The sequence below is a fragment of the Gnatocerus cornutus genome, chromosome 8, assembly GCF_029298725.1.
Source record: "Gnatocerus cornutus isolate USDA-ARS CGAHR chromosome 8, icGnaCorn1.1, whole genome shotgun sequence".
NCBI classification, from domain to species: domain Eukaryota; kingdom Metazoa; phylum Arthropoda; class Insecta; order Coleoptera; family Tenebrionidae; genus Gnatocerus; species Gnatocerus cornutus.
Window position 1 is genome coordinate 13,491,714 of NC_142240.1, and position 21,432 is coordinate 13,513,145.

Consider the following 21,432-nt stretch of genomic DNA (forward strand, 5'->3'; position numbering starts at 1 on the left):
TTTATGTGTTTTCGAACAATTCTATGAAATGTTGACCAAAATGCTTTTCTGTTTTCTGTTATTTCTTTAATATTTTTCGTTAACTTCGTTTGAAGTTCCACATTTAATAGACTTAACATTCGCGTCTTAAAGTTGGAATGGAACCCCCGCGAATGTTGAGGTACTTTAAAAATTGCCGAGGCGGAATTTATCTTGAAAGAAATTTATTTTTTTAAAATATGAGCGAAAAACTCGTGAATCCAAAGGCTATCAGTAATGCAAAGAGTGAAAAATTTAAGGGAGACTAATCCAAAGGAATCCTAAAAATCTGGTGAAATCTAATTAGAATTTGAATGACAATAAAGCAAAATCCATCTGTGTATGTATGCAACCAGTAATACACCGATTTATTTTGTGTTTATTTCTGTATAATTAAAATTCTAGTCAAATAAACAGACTGCTTCTTCCACTTACTTAATTTTTGAGAATCCTGTCCCAAGCCAAGCCACATAATTAATTTTCGTAATAATTTCGTTGTAACACGTCCAGTCTGTTTGAAACTCCGCGCCAAAACATTATCCATGACGACATGAATCCATACTTTTAAAAATTGTAAATAACCACCCAAATATCATTTAGGATTAAAACACAAGTGATATCTATGCGTCGCAAAGGCAAAAAGGGGCTTGTTACTCATTAAAAACTCCATTTTAACATTAAAATTGTAAATTCTTCCGCGCCACCTCTGTTCCTTTGCGAACTACCGGTAATGGCGTCCCTCCTTCTGCGCATGCTTCAATGAAAGTATTTTGATGCTAGCGCGGTACAACAAATTCAGATTGAGTTTGACGTTGTAAGGGTGAACTTGTGTAAGATGGATTACGAACCGCAAGTTGGTGATCTTGTTTGGTAAGGCATAAGAATTTTTTCTTACATCACACTAATGAAAACCAACAATTAGAGAACTTGTTTCACCAACTTTGTAATTTTCAGGGCCAAAATGAAGGGATTTTCCCCATGGCCAGCTCGTGTAAGTATTAGAGCGCCGACATTCAACCCAACCGTTATTCCCTCCCGAGCTTTGCGCGCGCGTCGCTTATGTTTCCATGTCTAACCTCATAATTCCGACTTTGAAAACTTGGAAATAACTGTGTTTTTCTGCTTAGGTTGTCAAGCCGGGGCCCAATTCTAAGAAGCAGACCAAAAAGGGCAGCCATTGGATTTATTTCTTTGGGTCTAACAACTAGTGAGTACTCGTTTTGCTTGGTTTGTTTACATTTCTTGTCCTCGGTTTTTGAGGGATTGTGTATCTCATGGTGTTTTATTTGGGGGTTTCTGTGTTTTAGCGCTTGGATCGAGACCAACAATATTAAACCTTACGAGAAGTTTAAAGAAAAATTCACAAATCTGTGTAAATCTACGCCGTTTAAGGAAGCTGTTACAGATATTGAGAATTACATTACCAAGAGGAATGTGAGTACTTTTTTCTACACAGTACAGTTAAAGTAAACGTTGAAATTGACTGGACCTCTTTGTAGGTTATGGTCAGTTTTTTCCCAATTCCAGACTAGATTGTTCATGTTAAGACAGTTGTCTTGTTGAATTCGATTTCAAAGCTTATTTTACCAGTTTTTGACACCTGTCTTTTATGAAACCAACAACTTAAAGTGCTTGTAGAGAATGAAAGATTTATTCTAATAAGCCATTACAAAAAAGTGCATTAGTTCTTCTAATAGCTGGTCATTAAGGGCATTTACTGACGTAGTTTTAGTTGAGAGCGTTCCTTAATTATTAATTCATTGAGTCCTGGTAATACAGGTTTTTTTTGTATTGGAATCCAATAAGTTCCGATGACCTATTGTTCAAATTATTTTTCAACTTGTTTGTCATCGTAAATCCAAAAACGGTACCTCATCTGAATTCATAACAATTTTGTTATTTTTTTTCCATTATTTTTTATACTAAAGAGCGAAAGTGAGATTCAATTTGTGTTTGCGTGAATAATGAAAAACATGAAAATAAACACTTGAATGTAATTGGCTAAAAATCATTTCTTGTAAGTCACGTAATAAATTGTGAGGCCACACACGCCCTCAACTTTTTGGCTTCTTTTGTCTCTAATAAGATGATTTTGGAAACTTAAGGATTGAGCTGATTTTGAGATTGATTTTTATAGCTGACCAAAAACGAAAACTCTTCATTTGGTGATTTTTTCCTTGTTGAAAGTCGAGCACTTTTATTTAATTTGGCTTTCAAAACGAATCTTGACGTTTTCTTTTGCTTTTCCGAGGAAGTGATTTTGGAATTGTCATCTTCTACAACTCCATTTTAATATGCAAAAAAAAAATGCGAAAAATGTACTTTTTATAAAATTTGCAAATTGTCACAGTAGGCCAACAATTATGTCATTAAGAGCAAAAAAGAAGCTTTGTGTGCTAAGGCTGTGTTCGTGTGTTTAGCCAAACGAAGTGAGACAGACATTAGCAAGCGAAGCACACAAAGTGATTTTTACTCGGAATCACACATACGATTTTTTCCAACCGATTGCGTAAATTAAAAAAAATACTTTATTTTACTTTCAAAATTATATTCATGCGGAATCATAGTACAGTTACAATTAAGGTAGTGTCTATTTTTTGACGATTGAAAAAAAAAAAACACTCCAAAATTTGATATAGATTTCTCTAAAAATACCGATATGGACATTTCCAGGAAGAAAACTATTGATTTTGGTATATGAATCAAAAGAATGTTAACTGTTTTAAATATCAGTTGTAGGGATAGTAAAAATCATGGCTTACTGTTGTTTTGAAGGTTTGAAAATTGTTAAAAAGTAGTGAAATTTTTAACACACCTTTACAGTCTTAATAAAGAAGTTATGAATCCAAAAAACATTCCTTTTGTAACTAGAAACAACAAATCAAAGCAATTAAAAATACACCAAAAATGAGCATACGTTGAGCCGCGACGTCATAAGAGAAGTGGCAAGTAAGTTTCAAATTTGACGATTAAAGGTGTCAAGAGTTTGTAAAAAAATCTATATTCTTTTGTTTAACTTTAGTTTAAACGGCACAAAAATATATTAACATTCAATAAAGTTAATTTAAAAGTTATGTATACCATAATTTGGGACAAAAAAATATTAAATGTATATTATATTTTGGGACAGGGGGAGTATTTTTATATTAGGGGACCATTGTGACATCGCGAGAAAAAGTTTTTGTCTTGACATTTTCGAAAAAAAAAAAAAAAGATTTTATCGTTAGCTATCTCACTAAAATGTCATTTATTTATATTTATAAACAGGCGGTTTAAATTATTATTTTATTTTTATTTGTTTCTAATAGTATTGATTTTATAAACCACATGAGTGGTTTATTTTTACTCCCATTTTTTTACTTAATGCACTGACAAAACCAATAGAAAAATGAACAGGAAGTATAAAAGAACTACATATTTGGTGCGTCGCCACAGATTGGCCGAAAACGTCCACAAATTATTGACGTCGTTACGTCTTGTTGGACAAATTCAAACAAACACCACAAATCTTTTTTTTATGATATAATTTCTCTAAAAATGAACAAGTCGCCCACAAAAAAAATATATTTTGATTTTTTTACAAAAATATTATTTTTCTTAATGCCATTTTTTACCCGTTTTTGACATTTAGAAAATTTAAGTGTTGTCTTTTTGACGTGTTTGAAAATTGCAATTACAAGCATGAGTCTTAAACTTTATGGGAGTCAAATAATTTTGACCGGGATGGCCCTAAAAGTTACCAAAATTCGCGAACTAAGACAAGGAAGCACTGTTTAATTTTTTGGATAAAGTGTTGTTTAAAACCAGAATGGTCAAACAAAAGTCAAATTACCTATTTTTGGCTACATACAAAATTTCAAATCTGTCAAAAAAATCAAAACCAAAATATGATGTCAAAAACTTTTCCGCGATTGTGTGTGTAAAAAAGCTTTGGAGCACGTCTAGAAGACGATCTAAATGAAAACGTGCGAACCTCTTTGCGTAACAGTGTACCATTGCGTTGGTCCGCGAATTTTGGGACACCTGTACATACATTTAGTAAAGCGTGATTTTTCATGAACAGCTGTGCATGTTTTAAGTTTTCTGCCAGTTTGTTTAATAATTATTTTGAAAACTGAAATTATTACTTTGTCGTCTGAGTACAGATTAGTCATTATAACAAGAATTATTAACGACTCTATTAATGCTACTGAATTTCGGTGACATTTTGAATCAACAGCCTTTTCAGTTCTTTACGTTAAAGTATCTTTCATCAATTTACTGCACTAGACTATTTTGTATTCAAATGTTACTTTATGTTTCCGTAAATTGTTTCAAGAGCTGAAGTGTATTTTAATCTAGTATTTCATGAAAAAGTCTAGTCATTTTGTGAAATGATTAAAATTTCCATGAAACGCTAGATTAGCTACGGTATGTCTAAACCGCATCTAGAAATATTTGTAAAACAATACTCTAAAGTTACGTATGAAGACTGAAAAATATTCGCTTACTGAAAACAGACAGCAAGAATAATAATAAAAAAATGTTGGCTATCCGTTCCTAGAACATTCCCAAGCTTCCCTGAGTTATTTTATGAACTCTTGATAGACTTACAGAGTGAATTAAAAATGTCATTTTATTACTATACTATTGTTTGTTGGAACATGTTTCCCTTTTTATATCAGAATTTTTTATTATAACATCTTAAACAGTGCGCGCCGCGCTGTTACATTAGTCGGCAAACTTTGAAATCGTCGGCCAGATCAAAATATATGTTTAGATTGGAACACTCTAGACACGTGTCCTTTGTACTGTTCAGCTTAGCTATAGATTGCTTTCCTGTTTTTTTTCTGAGAACTTTCGAAGAAAATTTAATTCTACTTTCTGTTGTTTTTTTACAGGAAGACTCAAACTATGACGCAGAATTCGAGAGTCTGCTTAAAACAGAATCGGAGCTTGTGCAACAGACGCAATCTCCCAAAAAACCACGAAAGGTAATAATTATCACATTATAAAAAAACGTGAAAAGTTCATTCCCTATTGTTTTATTTAGAGTGGCACTGGAAACAAACGCCAATCATCAGATTCGCCACGGAACACATCGTCGGCGAAAAAACCGCGTCAGCAACCATCCCCGTCAATGAAGTTCGACGAGAATGGAACATCGGAGGAGCCATACGAGGAAGAGATCTTGAACCTGCCGCCGATTTTGAGCAAGCCGGTAGGTAGCTTCAGATGCGGGACTTAAACTTTCCGACACTTGCTGTACAATAGAAACAAATTCCAATTTTGTATATTCAAGTTCTAAACTATACGGAGCTAGACTGCGTGCGACTTTGAAGTTGCGAAATTGATGACGCATCTACAAGTCGGCAAGTCAAGTTTCAGCTCCACATTTTTACGTTTCTTCTGGAACATGATCGGGTTAAATTAGCACGTTTCTAATAAACATAAATTATTATAATTAAATGCTGATAATGAATTAATGAGTTTTGTCTTATTACAGGATTCTCCCAAGCTAGATTTAAGCAAAGTATCCGTGGACTTGAAAAATAAGAATATATCGGCATCCTCGATGGCATTTGGGTTCATGGGGTTGGGCAATATGGGATCTAGCGTCGTGATGAACCTAATCAATTCAGGGCACAGAGTGAACTTGTGGAATCGTTCATCGCAAAAAGTATGTACATTTACTTTTTTTATTCGATCTTATGTATGAGAATATTTTTTGTGCTTTTGTGTTGCGTTCATGACCTTTTAACCACTTCTACGGGCTTAAAAACACCCAATTAAATAAGACTCAGATTGGTCCTTAATTACTAAGACTTGCATTAATTTTTCAATAATGAATTTTTGAGATTTTTTACTCAGGACGGCGATTATAGGTCATACTTTTTATTAGTTTTGGAGGTTCCGAATCAAAAATATATATATTGTATAGTATATCGTCGGGTAAGACGAATTTTTTGCAAGTTTTTGGTACAGTTACGACCAGTAAGTTTTGCTCGCATCTGTCTTTCACTATTGTCCACACTTCATTGTCACAATGATGGACGTTGGAATTTAAATTCTAAAGTTTTTTACATCCAAAATGACAGAGATGACATCAAATTAATATTTTCTTAAAAATAGTCTGTCAAAAAAAAAACGATTTATTGCGAGTTTAACAGATCTTTTTAGTGGTATCAAAAATTCTTGTCCCAAAAAAGTCACTTTGGCGAAATTGTTTCTTAACCGACAATTTTATAATGGAACTAAAGGGGCATTTACACTTATTGGATTTGAAACAAGACTACCAACCCACTTCTAATTCCAAAGCCGCTTTTATGTGCTATTGATATTTAACAAACATTTTTTTTACATAATCAATAAAACTTTCCTTATTTTTTTGGGTAAAAAGTAAGCCCAAAATTCACAGTTTCCGTCAGCTGCGAAATTCACTTTCGCAATTTTGTTTTATACAGTTTCTGGAGTCTTAAAAATTAATTTGATTTTTTTTGAAAAATAGTAAAGCTCAATTGGACGTAGTTATGCAGAAACTATCCAACCCACAAAATTGCCAAAAATGAACTAATACAATTGTTGATGTACTAATACATCTTTCTTGATTATAAAGAGTCAATGAGTATCTCTTAAGGCTACAATTTAAACCGTGCAGCACTCCTAAAGTCATTATTAATTGCAGCAAAAAATATTCAACTCTTTTTGTTGTTGACGGTCTAAACGATGAAATGAGAAATCCGTGACTATTTATATTTTGAAGAAAAAATACAAAAAAATGTATCATTTGATTACCTTACATTCTAAACTGTCTTAAAGAAAGTTCTTCTGTTGAAGAAGATGTTGACGGTTACAACGTACAAATCTTAGATTTCGAAATAGGGGTAATAAGATTTCTCTGCTGTGGTTATTATTGTTAATTATTCTTACAAATAATAAATTCCAAACGCGTTAAAAACGTTTTTATTTTGCAAAAAGATCTAACCCACAAAAAATCAAGAAATTCATGCTGTGTTGAAAATAACCTCGAAAATAACGTAAAAATTTGTTTAGAAGAGTGTCTTAAAGGCAGAGAAAACATGACAGTAAACTTCACTTGTTCATTACTCTTTGAAACTTTGAAACTGAAAAATATTTTCAAATCTTTAAGGTCGACTATCTCAAAACTATGACAAAGTGTGGGTTGGATGTTTTCTGCATAATTTACGCCCAATTTACACTGGCCAGGATCCCAGGTCTTTCAACAGATTTATGAATCCACTCAAAAAAAATTAAAATTAAAAGTTTGGTGCGGCAATGTTCACTGTGATTGTGCCCTAAAATACAAGAAATGCATTTATTCCAAAATGAAATTAACCCGGTGCTTGGATTATGTTTCAAAATTTTAATAACGCGTGTCTCGAATTAGATCAGTAACAAAGTAACTAGAAAGTTTCAAAATGAATTGTAAATTTGGTGAAACAGCCGGAACATGTTTCAGTTAATTCAAGAATTTTGAGCATCAATTATAATCCCGTCGGTTTTTTTGAATCAATTTTGCTGTAGACAGATGGGTACCATCAAACATATTTTAACACATTTACTTAAATCATTGCGAAAGCACCACTTAACTCTATCAAAGACGTTGTATGGACGACTACTACGTTGCGATAAATTAGATTCCAAGTCACAATAGACAGTTCCACAGATCGAAATGTTGCAAAAATAGACACAATTTTTGTAAAAAGCGGAGACTTTCCACAACCGCTAACTTTTTATCACTTTTGGTTTAACTTTTTAATTAAATTGCTTTCAATAACTAATTCTGTTTTTTGTAAATAAATAATTCGGAATAAATGAATGTCAGACGTGCGACGTGCTTCTTCATGTAGTGAAATGAATATAAATATAGGTGAAGACATTTTTAGAATTTTTATTAGTTCATTTGTTCAGACAAAATAAGTGGTTTTAGTTTCAGTTTACTTCTTTTCTGAAAAATTATCGGATATCATAACTTTGTGCACTTTATCTGTACATTGTGTTAAAACATAAATATAATCTTGGTTACATCAAGCGATAATGTTTCATCCTTACAAGTGAAGGGTTGTGGCGATAGCTCTATCTCGTAGATTAATTTGTTAAGTTAGCTGAGAGGATAGCATATTTGTTACATGATTGGCATAGTTGCGCCAGAGTAATGTAAATTACGCGTACCTGATGTTATGTAAATCATTAATTACAAAAAGCCGAGTGTCTGCAAAAATTACGGTGATATAACATACGTAAACGAAATAAAAAACGAAGCTTCATATTCCACTTTATTGAATGTAAAATTAAAACTCATACAAAAATACAGACAGGGTTACAATAGATTTAAGCCTAAAATTCGAAAAGAAATCTTACAGTCTATCAACGGGGTCGCTGCAAGCGAGAAGTGATAATTTATCTAAATTTTTACCGTCCAATTATAGCGAGCTTCCCGTTATCAGTTTTTCGTATTTCGTTCCCCCTTCTTCATCCATGTTATGGTCGGATCACTTTCATTCTATCGAGGTACCAGAAATTCTTGGTAATTATTGCAGTTCAACTTTCTTTTTTTATCACACATTTAATTTACCGTTGTATTCTGATTTCACTATTCACTGACGAAATTGTTTGTTTTAAATTAAAACGAAGATTACGATTGTTACAATATTTTATTAATAAGTAGCAAATACATGCTAATTTCAACACTTAATGAAATCACAATAACAAGATAATATTTTCGATAATAAAAATAGTTGTATCTTAGTTGGTACCCGCTTATAAAAAAACTTCCCTATACCAGTGTAGAAATCATCAGTAGATGTGGATAAACAATATCTAGGACTCAAAACACCGAATTTGTTTATCTAGGGATAAATAGTAACCTCTATCGTTACGCTAAAATATTAGATAATGAGATGAATCTTAATTACAAATTCCACAGCTAAAATCAGTTTACATGGCGCTATGATGAAGAAACCTAATTATATTTCGATAAACGGGTTGTTAAGTCCCTAAAAATATTTCAACAGAAATTGAAGCTTCAAATGAAATAGAAAATTAGACGGCAGTAGGAGCGCGCGATAATTGCTTTGTGGAGAATTATCAGTCTTCATACATTATTTTTGACTAGCTACTTTTTCGGTATACTGAGTCTAGCGTATTTTCCCAGCTACATCTTATTCTCCATTTAATAGTTAATAGAGGGTGAAACAAATCAAAGTCGTTAATGTATCTTAATATCGGTTGAATTATTTTGGCAATTACTTGACAGTTTTTGATGGTACAAAGAAAAAAATGACAGCTTCCTATGATTGGCACTAATGGAGCGGACTCTACACTGTGATAGTTTACTCACTTTATCACAGCTGCTGATTAAACCAGACGGTCGAGTCTACAAGGCTGTTTCCCGCCGTTTGTCTTTCTCGTTAAGGACTTCTTGATCCTCGACGCACAACTCCGGTAGGCTCGTGCTAGGTTGTATATCACAAGTAGAGGAATTCTTCAATAACAGTTCCTCAGTGCTATGTGAAGTCTTTAGACTACTCCGATTAGTGCCATTTGAAGAAACGACAGTCTCGTGTGAAGTGGATCCTCCATCAAGTGGTGGTAATCCGTAGGGTCTGGTTCTTATATGATTGATGAAAACTTCATGTGGTGGATCTCCGGGTGATAGAATCCTCGAACCAAGCGACCTTTCAGTGGGCGTGTAATACAGAGATTGTCTGCTTTGTGTCACGTCCGTATTTGTAACTTCTTCTAAATCGGCAAGCTTTTCGATTTTCGACTTCAAATAGACGTCAATGCTTTCCACATCGTTCAGATCGAAGACGAGAGATTCGGCTCGTCCACAAGTTCCAGCTCGGCAATTCTCGAAGTACAAGCTGGGCAGATTTTCCAAGACTTTGTTCAGAGTTTGTTGTTGATATTTGTACGTTTCCCGCAGTTGCAGCACTTTGTGGGCACTGAATTTCCGTATTTTGTTCCTTTGGAAGATGTAGTTTTCTCTGACCCAATTCAATTGATTCGTCGAGTAGTCTCGGACTTTTTTGACCTGTAACAAATATATCTGTGCATTTTGGGGGTTCTGGCAGGAATTCAACTTATAATTACCTGGTCACAGTATTGGCCTCGTATTGTTGTCAGGTGTTGCGTTCCAATATCCCGAAAATCTTTCAAATGTTTTGTTTGACTCTGATAACTATTCTGAATCCATTCCATTTGCTGGGCGCAGTTCTCCTTGATTCTGTTGACCTACACAAAAAACGGTGACATGTTCGGGCGATCGATGCGGATTTAAGACTTACTTGCTGGGTGTAGTTTTCCCGGAGTCTTTCCAATTGCTGTGATTTGTATTGTTCGATGTTATCGAGCATCGCATAAATCTGACGTGCCCGTGGTGACACGCGATCGCGCTTGCAAAAGCTGCAGAAGTTGTTGAAAATTCCGAATCTGAAAATAGAAATAATATCTAGAAAGTATTCCGCGCATTTCGGAGATATAAACAAATTTCGCAAACTTGTTTAAGTAATTAACATTCACCAGAAACTGTTCCAAGTCTATCCAGTTATGTAACAAGCCGTACCTGTTCACCAAGTAGCGTAACAGCTGGATGACGAGGGTTAAGGCCAAGAATCCCGTCGCACACTGGAGACCAACTATTAGGCTCATGATCCTCACATTGTTCCAATCGGTGGGGTCTATGTGCAGAAGAACATTCTCGGTCCGGTTGGCGATGGGGTTGCTGGCGTAACACGTGTAGCGTCCACAATCATCCCTGGTCACATTCTTGATCAAGAGAGTTCCGTTGTCTAACACTTGTATCCTCGGAGGGATCACCCTAATCGGGATTAAGAGCGGATCATGTGCATGGGGATGGCTTTCGAAATCGTCGGGAATCGAAGGGTCGGGATTCCAATGGAAAACTTCCCTTCGAGGTGTCACCCACGTGATGGACGGTGGCGGATTCGCCGTATAACGACATTCCAATAATGCGTCGGTTTTTAAGCGATATTGCTTCGTGGGTGTTTTGTAATGTACACGTGGCCCCGTGCAATTAAGGTGGTGCAAAGTCGGTATCATATCATTGGGGTAGGCGTAGGTACAGCTCAAATCCGAAAGGGTCATGTTGTGGCTTTTTTTCTCTTCAGCCCACGACGCGAACCAGTACATACGACAATCGCAGGCCCACGAGTTATTTGATATGTTGAGTTTCTTCAACATGGTTAAATTGGCAAGAGAAGTCGGCAAGAAAGTTAGAAGATTTCCGCTGATATCCAACTCTTCTAGTTGAGGAGTGTCGGCCAAAACGTAGTTTTCAATAACTCGTAGGTTGGCGTTATTGCGGATGCGGAGAACTTTCAAATTTGGAATTCCGAGGATTTCGCTGTTGTGTAGTCGTTCGATATTGGTGTCGTCGAGGGTCAGCGAAGTGAGTTCGGGACTAAAATGTAACAGCCCGAAAGTGAAATGTGATAGTTTGTTACCGCTCAGATTCAAAATTTTTAAGTTTATCAAACCTCGGAATGTACCACTGGGCATGTTGATGAGGGGGTTGGAGGCAAGGTTTAAGTACTCCAAATTGTTAAGTGAGTCGAAGAGACCTTTCGACACGTACTCGATGGAATTGTGAGATAGATCCAACGTAGTTAGATTTGATAAGTCAGCTAAAGCGTTTGAGGTCAGTTTCGTGATCCTGTTGTTGTTTAAGAGTAATACTTCGATGTATTTGTTGAATGTGAAGAAGTGGTCTAAGAAAGCGACCATTTGATTGAACGAGATGTCGAGATGGTGGAGGCGAGACATCGGGGCAAAAACTTGATAAGGAAGAGCGCTTAACGAATTATGTGACAGGCATAGTTTCTCCAAAGACAAATTGCCGAAAACATTTCTAGGAAGATGATTATTAATCGCATTATAAGATAAATTCATTTCTTTTAAACTAGTATAATGTTGAAAATAGTAATCTTCTAATTGCGCTATTTTGTTATTGGTCACATCTAAACTTCGTAACAATTGAGGATGAATAATAGCATTTTTGATATCGACGATGCCGCTATTAGTCCAGCTGATGTGTTGCAAATTTTTTGCGTCGAGGCTTTCGCCCGTGACATTTTCGAATTTTATCCGGATAGTCTTGGGACTGATCTGAAGACCTTTTAATGATCTGTCGTGACATTTTAGAAATGTCGAATTTGGATAGGAACATCCAGAAGGAGCGCGTAAAACTGTCCCGTCACCGTGACGCGTATGACCCTTTACCAAGAGTGGGAATTGTAACCACACCACAACGAAGATAAGAAAAATCCGACCGGCACCATTTAGCCGGCTATTTTTTTCCATAGTTCACAATACATTGTCCTACGGTCTTGACCTCCTCTATTGCCCTTTCTGTAAAGAAAAAAAACGAGCACGTTATTAAAAATCGATCAACTTCCAGCTGTCGTCGCCAAAGAAAACCACCTTGAATTTATCGCGAGTAAGCATTACACTGACGCATTTTAACGAATGAATTGAACAAGAAAATAAACATTCAACGGTAGCTCCGACTCGTGTCAACGTTTAAATAATATGATAAGGAATGTTATCGCGAGGTTCGCGAGAAACACTCACCAATCCATATGATAAACACGTTTTTGTTCTTAGTAAAACTGATCAATTTCCGAAAATACTAGAACTGGTTACTGGGTTTAATAGGACTATTGTGTGAACGCACGACCGGACTGATGTGGAATTTGTAACACTCACATCAACTGTATACACAACGTTTCGACCCTAGCTCTGATTCTGGCAGACTGTTCGCTGAATGCTCGTCAGCAACGACAGTTCCAGCTGCGTTCTAGTGGGGAATAATATGGACGAATCCATTCGGTCGACTCACCGAGGTGAGGAAGCTCACTTTCCCGGTTTCATAATGCTAATGTAACTGTTCTTACTTCTAAGACATGAGATCAAACCAACCACATATCCTATCTTCACAATTGACATAGGTATACTTGCGTAAATCATTGACAAATATCACTTTCAATGGCACAATTACGTCCATTTTCTTTATTAAAACCGGTTAGTTTTTTGCAGGGACAACGTAATCTTATTTAAAAATTGTTTGTGCTTTGATATGGTTTCATTTCCTGTTGATAAAGCCTGCGATCCTGTTCTTTAGGGCGGGAAGTATGGTAGCCGATCGATAACATTTGATATCTAAGCCTAGGCCGCATGCTTGTACATTTCGCGTAATTCTCCGCTGCCATTGAAGAGGGTAGGTTCTCGTGGATCGTTGGAAATAATTCCTATTTTTAGACGCCCTCTTACTGAGATTCACAATGACATGAAATCTTTACGTTTAATAACCTGTGTGTAGGAGATTTACAGCATTTCATTGAAGTTGAAATAACTATACTTTGTTACGCACGCAGGCTTCTTAATTTTAGTGTTGGAATCTTACATAACGGATGGCTAAATCAAATTTTTTTGCTAAATTAGTTTATTCTTTGAACTAGTGATAAATACCCTCCAAATTATTATTAATTATGCATCGTCACAACAAACGTGAAAAGCGTAAATTGATGTTGATGTTGCATGCTAAATGTTGGCTGCAAATTAACTTACGTCTGAACATAATTTGCTGTTTTCTGGTGTCTTGAATAATAAAAAATATTTCAGTGTCTCATTGATGAATTTTAAATCCTCATTTAACACGTTATTATTTTTTAATAGGCAGCTGGGAGGAATTTCGCCAATAAATTTTGCTGAGATATTTAAAAATTTACGGACAATCTGATTGGTGGATAGGTATATTGATATTTATTTCCCATTAGAAATTACCAACTGGATTTTATGTATTGAATTTATTATTCGCAGCAGATCCAAAATTTGATGATCGCCACAGGAAGTTGCTAATTAAATTTTTATTACCTTTCAATAAACCAACTCGTACATGTATAGTTTTAACGAACCCTTTGGAAAAGGTTGACATTTGGTATCAACTGCGTATCAACGCAGACCTTTGGTGAAAAGCTCTCAACGTGAAAATTTTCTTTGTTAAAAGTAACTGAAACGTGCACTTTGAAAGTCTGTTTAATTTAAATATCTATGACTGTACAAATGTTAGAATTATTCTTGACGTCAGTATGATGTGTACCTCTGGATTGCCTTCGGTGGATTTTGATCTTCGTTTCTAAAATAAATGACCATGAGTAATAAATCCGATCCAAAAACATTGTCGAGTAAATATTGATATTTCAATGTGGAAACTAAAAATTTTATTCAAGAAATAGCTGCGCAGTTTGTACACAAGCCACATTTAAACTCGGTTTCTAGGTCTGAGAAAGAAACAAAGAAGTTAGTTTATTACAAAATAACACGGGATATTTTACGGTAATACCGTGGAGAAATGCCAAGGAATTTAAAGGCACTGATTCAACACTTGTCAAATGTAATTTTGGTACAAATCATTTTATATCTTTTGCTACATCGTTTTGGCAAATCCGATCGTAAACAAATTTGATGTATTACACATGGTCGTTTCGCATGCTTTCTTCCATCTTCAGGTATGACTTTCTGTTAATATTTAAAGTGCTATTAGCAATCGTATGAATGTATTTAATTTATCTTTCACTTGATCACGTTCGTGTTGCTTTATCGGCAGTGCCACATTTTTTACCGACAGTTCCCAAGTAAAATTTATCACGTTTTATTATCTTGCAAAACGGGTAGAATATAAAAAATCATAAGTTTAAGGTAATGTTTACTGCGCATTTCTGTACTTCCTAATCCGTCCAATATAAACAATTTAACTTTCTAGCAAAATCGGTTTTATGCTCCCAAAACGCTTCACTAAATCTTATCTTTTTTCGTTCTTGTCATTGTCATAACTTAACACAGGACTTTTTGTGCTGTTTGACAACACTCAATATTTATAGTTGTTTACATAAATACAAAAAAACACTATCTAATCAAAGACCCACATGTTTACATAAATTCGTTGTTTGGAACTGGAATTCAATCCATTTCTTCAAAGTACGGTACCGCAAATTTACATAACAATGGGGAAACTTTCTGCCATACTCCATATAACGCATCGCATTCTTTTCGTACCTGTTGAATGACCTTGACTATAAGTCAGGTTCAAACAGCACCATATTGCCATATTTAAAAATATAACGACTTTGTCAACATGTTCTTAGTCATAGCACTTTGTGAAGAATAAAGAGATCGTTATTGAAATAAGGTCGATGGAGGGTGCCCCTACATGTTGAATAAAATGGCTCAATGCTTTCACCACACCACAGTCTAGAAAGTGCCGACCTAAAAATTCGTACTACCGAAAGTGGTTCTAAAAACAGGGACGTATCTGAAAATGTATCAGCGAAAGTAAATGGATAAAAAGCACTTAATGTTTGGTTGATAGTTTATAGCGGCGAATTTGTTGAGAGTTCTCGGAGGTTAAATAGATTTCATTGCTTGAATAAACTGCTTTATGACGATTTTGTGTTATCTATAGTGATATTACCTTATTTGCGTCATTATCGATGGTAATATCAAGTGCATAAAAAGTGACCTCGCGACCAAATTTTAATCACGGAAGATAAAATTCGCAACTCCGTAATTCTTTGTTAGGGTTAAACAAAATTGTGATTGATTTTGATAAATCGAAGATTATTACTCTAATTAGCCTTGATAGGCTTCTTTACTTTTATACTATGAGGGTCAACCATTAAGTGAATATTGATTTTCCACAAGTAGTTTATATAATCGAAATTTTATCAATATTCACGTGTTTATTTGTAGCAGCAGCCACAACATTCCTAAAAAAATATTTACATTTTGTTTGTCCGTCAGCAGAAAAGATTAACGATCCGCTTTTTGGAGCTATAAATTTTACGTTGTGCTAAAATATTTGTAATTTCGGAATTCGTCAAGACGACGAGTTAAGAATTTAATATAAACTGGCTTTTGCTGATTAAAAACAGAGCTATTTTTAATCTACTTGTAACAATAACATGAGACTTATTGATGCAAGAGTGAGTACTCAACTAAACCTGTGCTTTTCGAAATTATAGACTATTATCAATCGTACTTTGTATTTTTCGAATTATCCACTTGTAGGTTGTTTCCCATGATTAATAAATAAAAATAAACTTTTATTATCTCAGGACAAAATGAAAAACAGTTCAGACCAATGACATATCGGTTCTATAGAAAAAAAACGAGTTCATGGTCTTTGTTCAAGACATTAACGTGGTTACGTTTTTTTTTTTGAGATCTGTTAACTGTTTTTACACACAATTTCCTGTGTTGACTTGATAGAATTACAATACGTAACAGAAATATGTTGTAGCATTGTGTCTATGTACAGTAAGTTTGAGCTAAGCCATCGACGCAGCGTTGCGTCTTGAATTTTCTGGTAAGATGAAGAGGAAATGCCTTTCAAAAATCCAATTAATCTAAGCCAGTTTTTGCGGTGGGAAGCGGAGCAGAAATTTATGCCACAATCCACATTACAGACCTAAATAATGTGACAAGAAAATAGAAGACTCTAATTTACTCTCTTGTCCGTCTGGATCCGGAACGTAATGATTCTAAGGAAAACATTTAAAATTACAACAAACATTGATAAGCAAATGAAAGCAAAATTAAATCATTCTGAGTCAGAGTAATGAAAGGAATTTTCCAGACGTTTTAGGGAAATAGATTGAGGACTTCCTAAAAAGTTTCCATCATGCTCTTTTTATCTTAAAATTGTAAAGTTTACGAGACGTAGATCTCTTATCTTAAGATTACTGATCATTAATTGTTTTAGAGTAATTTGAAATATTGCGTCATATTTATGGCTGTTGAATCACAAGAGGCACCGCAATGCTTGGTCAGAAGAAAAAATCGCCATTGGTTTACATTATCTTAAATAGTTTACTTATGTGTTACCGGTGGGAATTGGAATTCCCACGAGAACTGAAGAGTTTTGTATGAGTTAGAAACCCCAATCCCAGCTCCTTTTTGAAGTAACCAGTTACTAACCGACCATTCTTTTTGTTTCAGTGCGACGAAATCAAAGCACAGGCTGACGCCAACCAACTAGGTTTAGTTCAAACGTACCAAACCCCCTGTGACGTAGTACAAAATTCGGACGTAATATTTAGCTGTCTAGCAGATCCACGTTCCGCCAAAGAGGTAAATTGTCTCGGCACCGCATATTGGACTTGTTAACATTTTCTATCTTCAGGTGGTAATAGGAAATTGTGGGGTAATTCACCTAGCCGATGCCCTCACCGGACTTGCAGGTAAAGGTTACGTAGAAATGACATCCATCGACCCCGATACTTCCAAAGATATTTGCAACATAATTGAAAGTAAAGGTGGGCGCTATTTGGAGGCCCAAATGCAAGGAAGTAAGAAGCAAGCAGAAGAAGGTAGTTTAATAATTCTTGCAGCGGGGGATAAAACACTGTTTGATGATTGCCAAACATGTTTTAAAGCCATCGGTAAAACAGCGTTCTTTTTGGGCAGTGTAGGTTCCGCTACCAAGATGAATCTCTGTATCAACATGGCGCTTGGAATTGGCCTCGCTGGATTGGCTGAAAGCATGGTATTGGCGGAAAGGTGTGGACTTTCCTGCAAAGATTTCTTGGAGATTTTCAATCTATCTGAAGGGGCATCGAATTATTTGTCGAACAAAGGACAGTTAATAAACAACAGGAGTTTTAACAAAGTCGAGCAAGCCCTCGAGTACATGCAGAAAGATATCAAATTGTGTCTTGATATATCAAACGAGGTCAAACAGAATCTACCGGTGGCTGCGGCTTCGAATGAGGCTTACAAGACTGCCAGACGATCAGGATATGATGAGCATGATGTAGCCATAGTTTTTATGAAGATGCGACATTAGTTATTGATATGATTCACTTTATATTGGTTATGTCGATTAGTTATTTTATCAGTAGTGTTCTTCCACTTAATTCGATTTTTTATTATTTGGTCTTGTATCGATTCGTTTAAATGTCTTTTCTTTCCATTGAATTTTGTGTAAGACATTACTGTGCCTATAATATTTCAAAACATAAGTGTAATTATTCAAGATTTCAGTACATGCGTACAGTTTAGGCAACCAAAACAGAATGAATATAAGTAAGTGATTTTATGTTGTATAAAATAAATTTTTTCCATGTATAAACGAAGACTTTAACTTATTTGTAGGTTTTCTGCAATTATTTTAAAATAGTTTTAAAATCATTGACGTTACAATTCTTAAATCTAAGAACTAAAGACAGAGTATCAAGATTAATAGCGAAGTCATAAGAACAATTGTATTGGCAAACTCAAAAGTTTGTAATTATTCATGTTTTATTTAGGTGGACAATTTTTTATCTTATTAATAGTTTATCAATAAAAATATAAACAACGTGGGCAGTTTTTTTGCATCATCAGCGATTATGTGAACAATCAAATAATTGTATTATTTCATCTTTTTGTCTAGTTAATAAAACGCGAATCGAACTGCTAATTTGCAAGGTGGTTATTTTCAGTTCAGTGGTATAATTATAAAAATAATGTTGATATATTCATATTTAGACTCCTCGGCTTTGAAATTTGAAGTATGTTGGTACTACTCGGCAAACCAACTGATTTCAAATTCCAAAGTCTTCTTCAATCGTACGGTATTAGATAAAACTTAAATGTTAACGCATATAAGTTTATTATTATTATTCACGTTTAGGATTTACTTTAGTTTTATTGGAATTGCAAATAATTTAAGGTTCTAGCATAACGGAATCTGATTAATTAAATCAAATTGCTGAACCAGTATAATAAATTTGTAATTAATAGTAAAACGGAAGGCTGAGAATTAATTTCTTCTATGTACTCAAGTATCTGTTCGTTTAACGGCAATTAATATTCCAAAAACAATCCTTTTTCCAATTAATCATTTGATGGAATAATACTGTCCATACGCTTAAAACGAACGAAACGATCCAGTTTAAGAAAATCACTCTGTATTAAAGAAATTAGTCTACTGGGTTGGGTTTATCGAATTTTGGTCTGCAGAGATCTGAAATTTTATTATTTTAAAAACTCAAATACACGTAACAGTTTCGCCTGCAGTTTATTAAAATTTACAATAGTTGGAACAATACAACGACCTTCTTCACCAAAAACTGTATAATGCACCTCAGACCTTCGCTCCGTTACTCACCATTAACTCCTCCGAGTTTCTGAATTGAATGACTCATCAAACAAAATAACCACTCAATACAGAAGAGTAGGTTTTTTGAACATGACCCAAAAGAAATTCCAAGTCTTTTGTGGTCATCAGTCGGCAACCTTGACAACGACTCCGTTTAAAGTTAGATAATTCTGTTTACCCAGTAAACTTAACATAAAGATGATATAATTGGTTAAAACATCTCAGAATAAACAGAAACTTGAGGAAAATATCAAATTATTGAGAAAGTTTAATTATTCAATAAAAAACTTTCACTATGCGTGCCGAGATACGCTGACTAAATCCTGAGTGATATTCACCGATTCACATTTATTGAAAATAAATTTTCTATTTTCCGCCACGTTTACAGAACGGGTTGGTTGTCTCGATAGCACGACGATTTATAATCCTCCACTTCAGAACGTCACAGTTCTGTGACAACAATGCGTTACGTGGATTTTTAATCTTCCGGTTCTAAAATAACTCCATTTTACCAAAAGACATAAAGTGGTTTAAGGGGGAACGAGCAAACTAAGAGAAAATTAAATAATTCTGTTTACTGGGAGGTGGGTATTTATTTACACCAGAAAACAGTTTTATTTACAAATATCCGCGAATGCGAAATGTAAACCGTAACGATAACAAGATAATGTGAGTCGTTACACAAAATTTAAGTGGTTTTGGTTTCAAAAAAGATCATATCAGTTTTTGTTTTGTGCCAAAAACGGGACAGCAATTTTTTTGCAATGTTTTTATCAGCTCTAGCTTGAACGGTATTACAATGAAATTTGAAGAATTTACTGTTGTTGGTCTACCTAGCTAAATTTTGGAAACTTTCGTTTTTAAGCCGAACAAAAAATTCGCAAATTAGTTCTGGCAGTTTCGAAGGTGATGGCAGTTTGGCGAGGCTGCTAGCTCTGACGTGCTTATTAACTCTGCCAAATTACAAAATTATAGAACACTTTTTGAAATTTTCAGTTTTCAATTTTTTCGAAAAACCTGCCACTTGTAAACGACAGCTAATCGACTTATCAAATTTTCTTCGATCCAACTTTCTACCTTCACTTTGTGAAGGCACTTCTTCCTTTTTGCGCATTTGGAAACCGATCGACTTTTTGCATTCTTCGATTCCAGTTTCTTCTTTCAGTTTCATAATATTCCGGTGTTAAAAGACGATTTTTTGATGAGGGTTCTTACCTTCACCTCCATTGTTTTTTTTGCAGTGAGAGGAAGTAGTTAGCGAGACCTCGAGTTTATTTACTTAAAACTGACACTTAAATCTACAAGTGGTTTAATTGTTAATGACTGAACTTATGGTTTTCTCTTCTTACGTCCATTTTCACCTGTTGTGGAAAAGTCAGAGTGCAAACAGTACGGCACTAAAAGTCAAGAAAAGCAGCGTAAACGACAATAGAAAGTAATATAAAGCGAGTAAACAATTAGGTGAAATAACCATAAATAATAATAATTGTCAGCGATTAGACGAAAAGTTATAAAACCGCATGGAAAGAATAGAGAATAATAGACACATGCAAACAATCGCAGACGTGTGGTTAAATGACAGCGAAGTGATGTGCACCGAAGAAAAAGACTACGAGCGTGCTGAATCGCGTTCAAAAACAAAGAGCATTGAGTTGGCAGTACTGTGGAAAACAATAAAATTACATTAGAATTTAAAGAGACAATTCATTCATCTTGTTCAAATTTTTTTGAATAATTCCGAGTCACGAAGTTCAACAAAATGCGATTTGTTTTGATGAAGACCCATAAGTTTATACTACAGTCATAATTTGTTTGTTAAACCAGCGAGATTGTTTTTATTGGAAATGGCCGAGCGGTGATTAGCTTTGTTCGGAAAGGGCCCAGTCGCAGCCCTAAAACTGGCAGGAAAATGAAAATTCTGAAAAACTTCTGTTTTGATGAAAGCAATAATTTGCCAGCGATTGTTTTTTTATAAACCCACGGAATCGATCGCGGATTATCGAATCATCCTTCTAGTAATTATGTCCGTTCGTAAAAAATCTCTTCTGGCACATTTGTACACTTCGTGATAGGTCTTCAGTCAATTTTGAGCGGCGATAAGTCCCGACGTGGCGTAAAATCTGATTTATTGGCGCATTAAATTCGATCGAAATTTATTTCGCTGGGGGTGTTTTTAAAGCATCCTCGTCAAAGGGTCGATGAATCATATTCGCTACAGGTTCAGCAATTGTATTCGAAAGTATGAAGCGCAA

The 21,432-nt window shown here is 35.0% G+C and overlaps 2 protein-coding genes across 3 annotated transcripts; one reads left to right on the forward strand and one right to left on the reverse strand.

The window, feature by feature from the left end:
- Positions 1-792: 792 nt before the first annotated feature.
- LOC148170039 (cytokine-like nuclear factor N-PAC) lies at positions 793-18,399 on the forward strand. Its single transcript, XM_088043518.1, has 9 exons — positions 793-888; positions 973-1,009; positions 1,146-1,225; positions 1,326-1,452; positions 4,899-4,991; positions 5,051-5,218; positions 5,504-5,677; positions 17,038-17,169; positions 17,222-18,399. The coding sequence occupies exons 1-9, from the start codon at positions 854-856 to the stop codon at positions 17,882-17,884; spliced, it is 1,509 nt and encodes a 502-aa protein (XP_087899644.1). The 5' UTR covers positions 793-853; the 3' UTR covers positions 17,885-18,399.
- Positions 8,282-12,846, reverse strand: LOC148170040 (uncharacterized). Of its 2 annotated transcripts, none has more exons than XM_088043511.1 (5): positions 12,748-12,846; positions 10,586-12,390; positions 10,308-10,452; positions 10,114-10,254; positions 8,282-10,054 (listed from the first exon to the last, which is right to left on the reverse strand). In XM_088043511.1, exons 2-5 carry the CDS (start codon positions 12,340-12,342, stop codon positions 9,395-9,397), a joined length of 2,703 nt encoding a protein of 900 aa, XP_087899637.1. In that variant the 5' UTR covers positions 12,343-12,390; positions 12,748-12,846; the 3' UTR covers positions 8,282-9,394. The 2 variants fall into 2 exon arrangements, with proteins under 2 accessions (XP_087899637.1, XP_087899636.1); XM_088043510.1 differs by having other exon boundaries at positions 12,613-12,837.
- Positions 18,400-21,432: the final 3,033 nt, after the last annotated feature.

Coding starts and splice junctions, on each gene's coding strand:
- LOC148170039 (XM_088043518.1), top strand. CDS start 854: ATGGATTACGAACCGCAAGTTGGTGATCTTGTTTG. Junction 1,453..4,898: donor ATTACATTACCAAGAGGAAT/GTGAGTACTTTT, acceptor GTTTTTTTACAG/GAAGACTCAAACTATGACGC. Junction 5,678..17,037: donor GGAATCGTTCATCGCAAAAA/GTATGTACATTT, acceptor TTTTTGTTTCAG/TGCGACGAAATCAAAGCACA.
- LOC148170040 (XM_088043511.1), bottom strand. CDS start 12,342: ATGGAAAAAAATAGCCGGCTAAATGGTGCCGGTCGGATTTTTCTTATC. Junction 10,453..10,585: donor TTACGCTACTTGGTGAACAG/GTACGGCTTGTT, acceptor TTCTATTTTCAG/ATTCGGAATTTTCAACAACT. Junction 10,255..10,307: donor GGGAAAACTACACCCAGCAA/GTAAGTCTTAAA, acceptor TTTTTTGTGTAG/GTCAACAGAATCAAGGAGAA.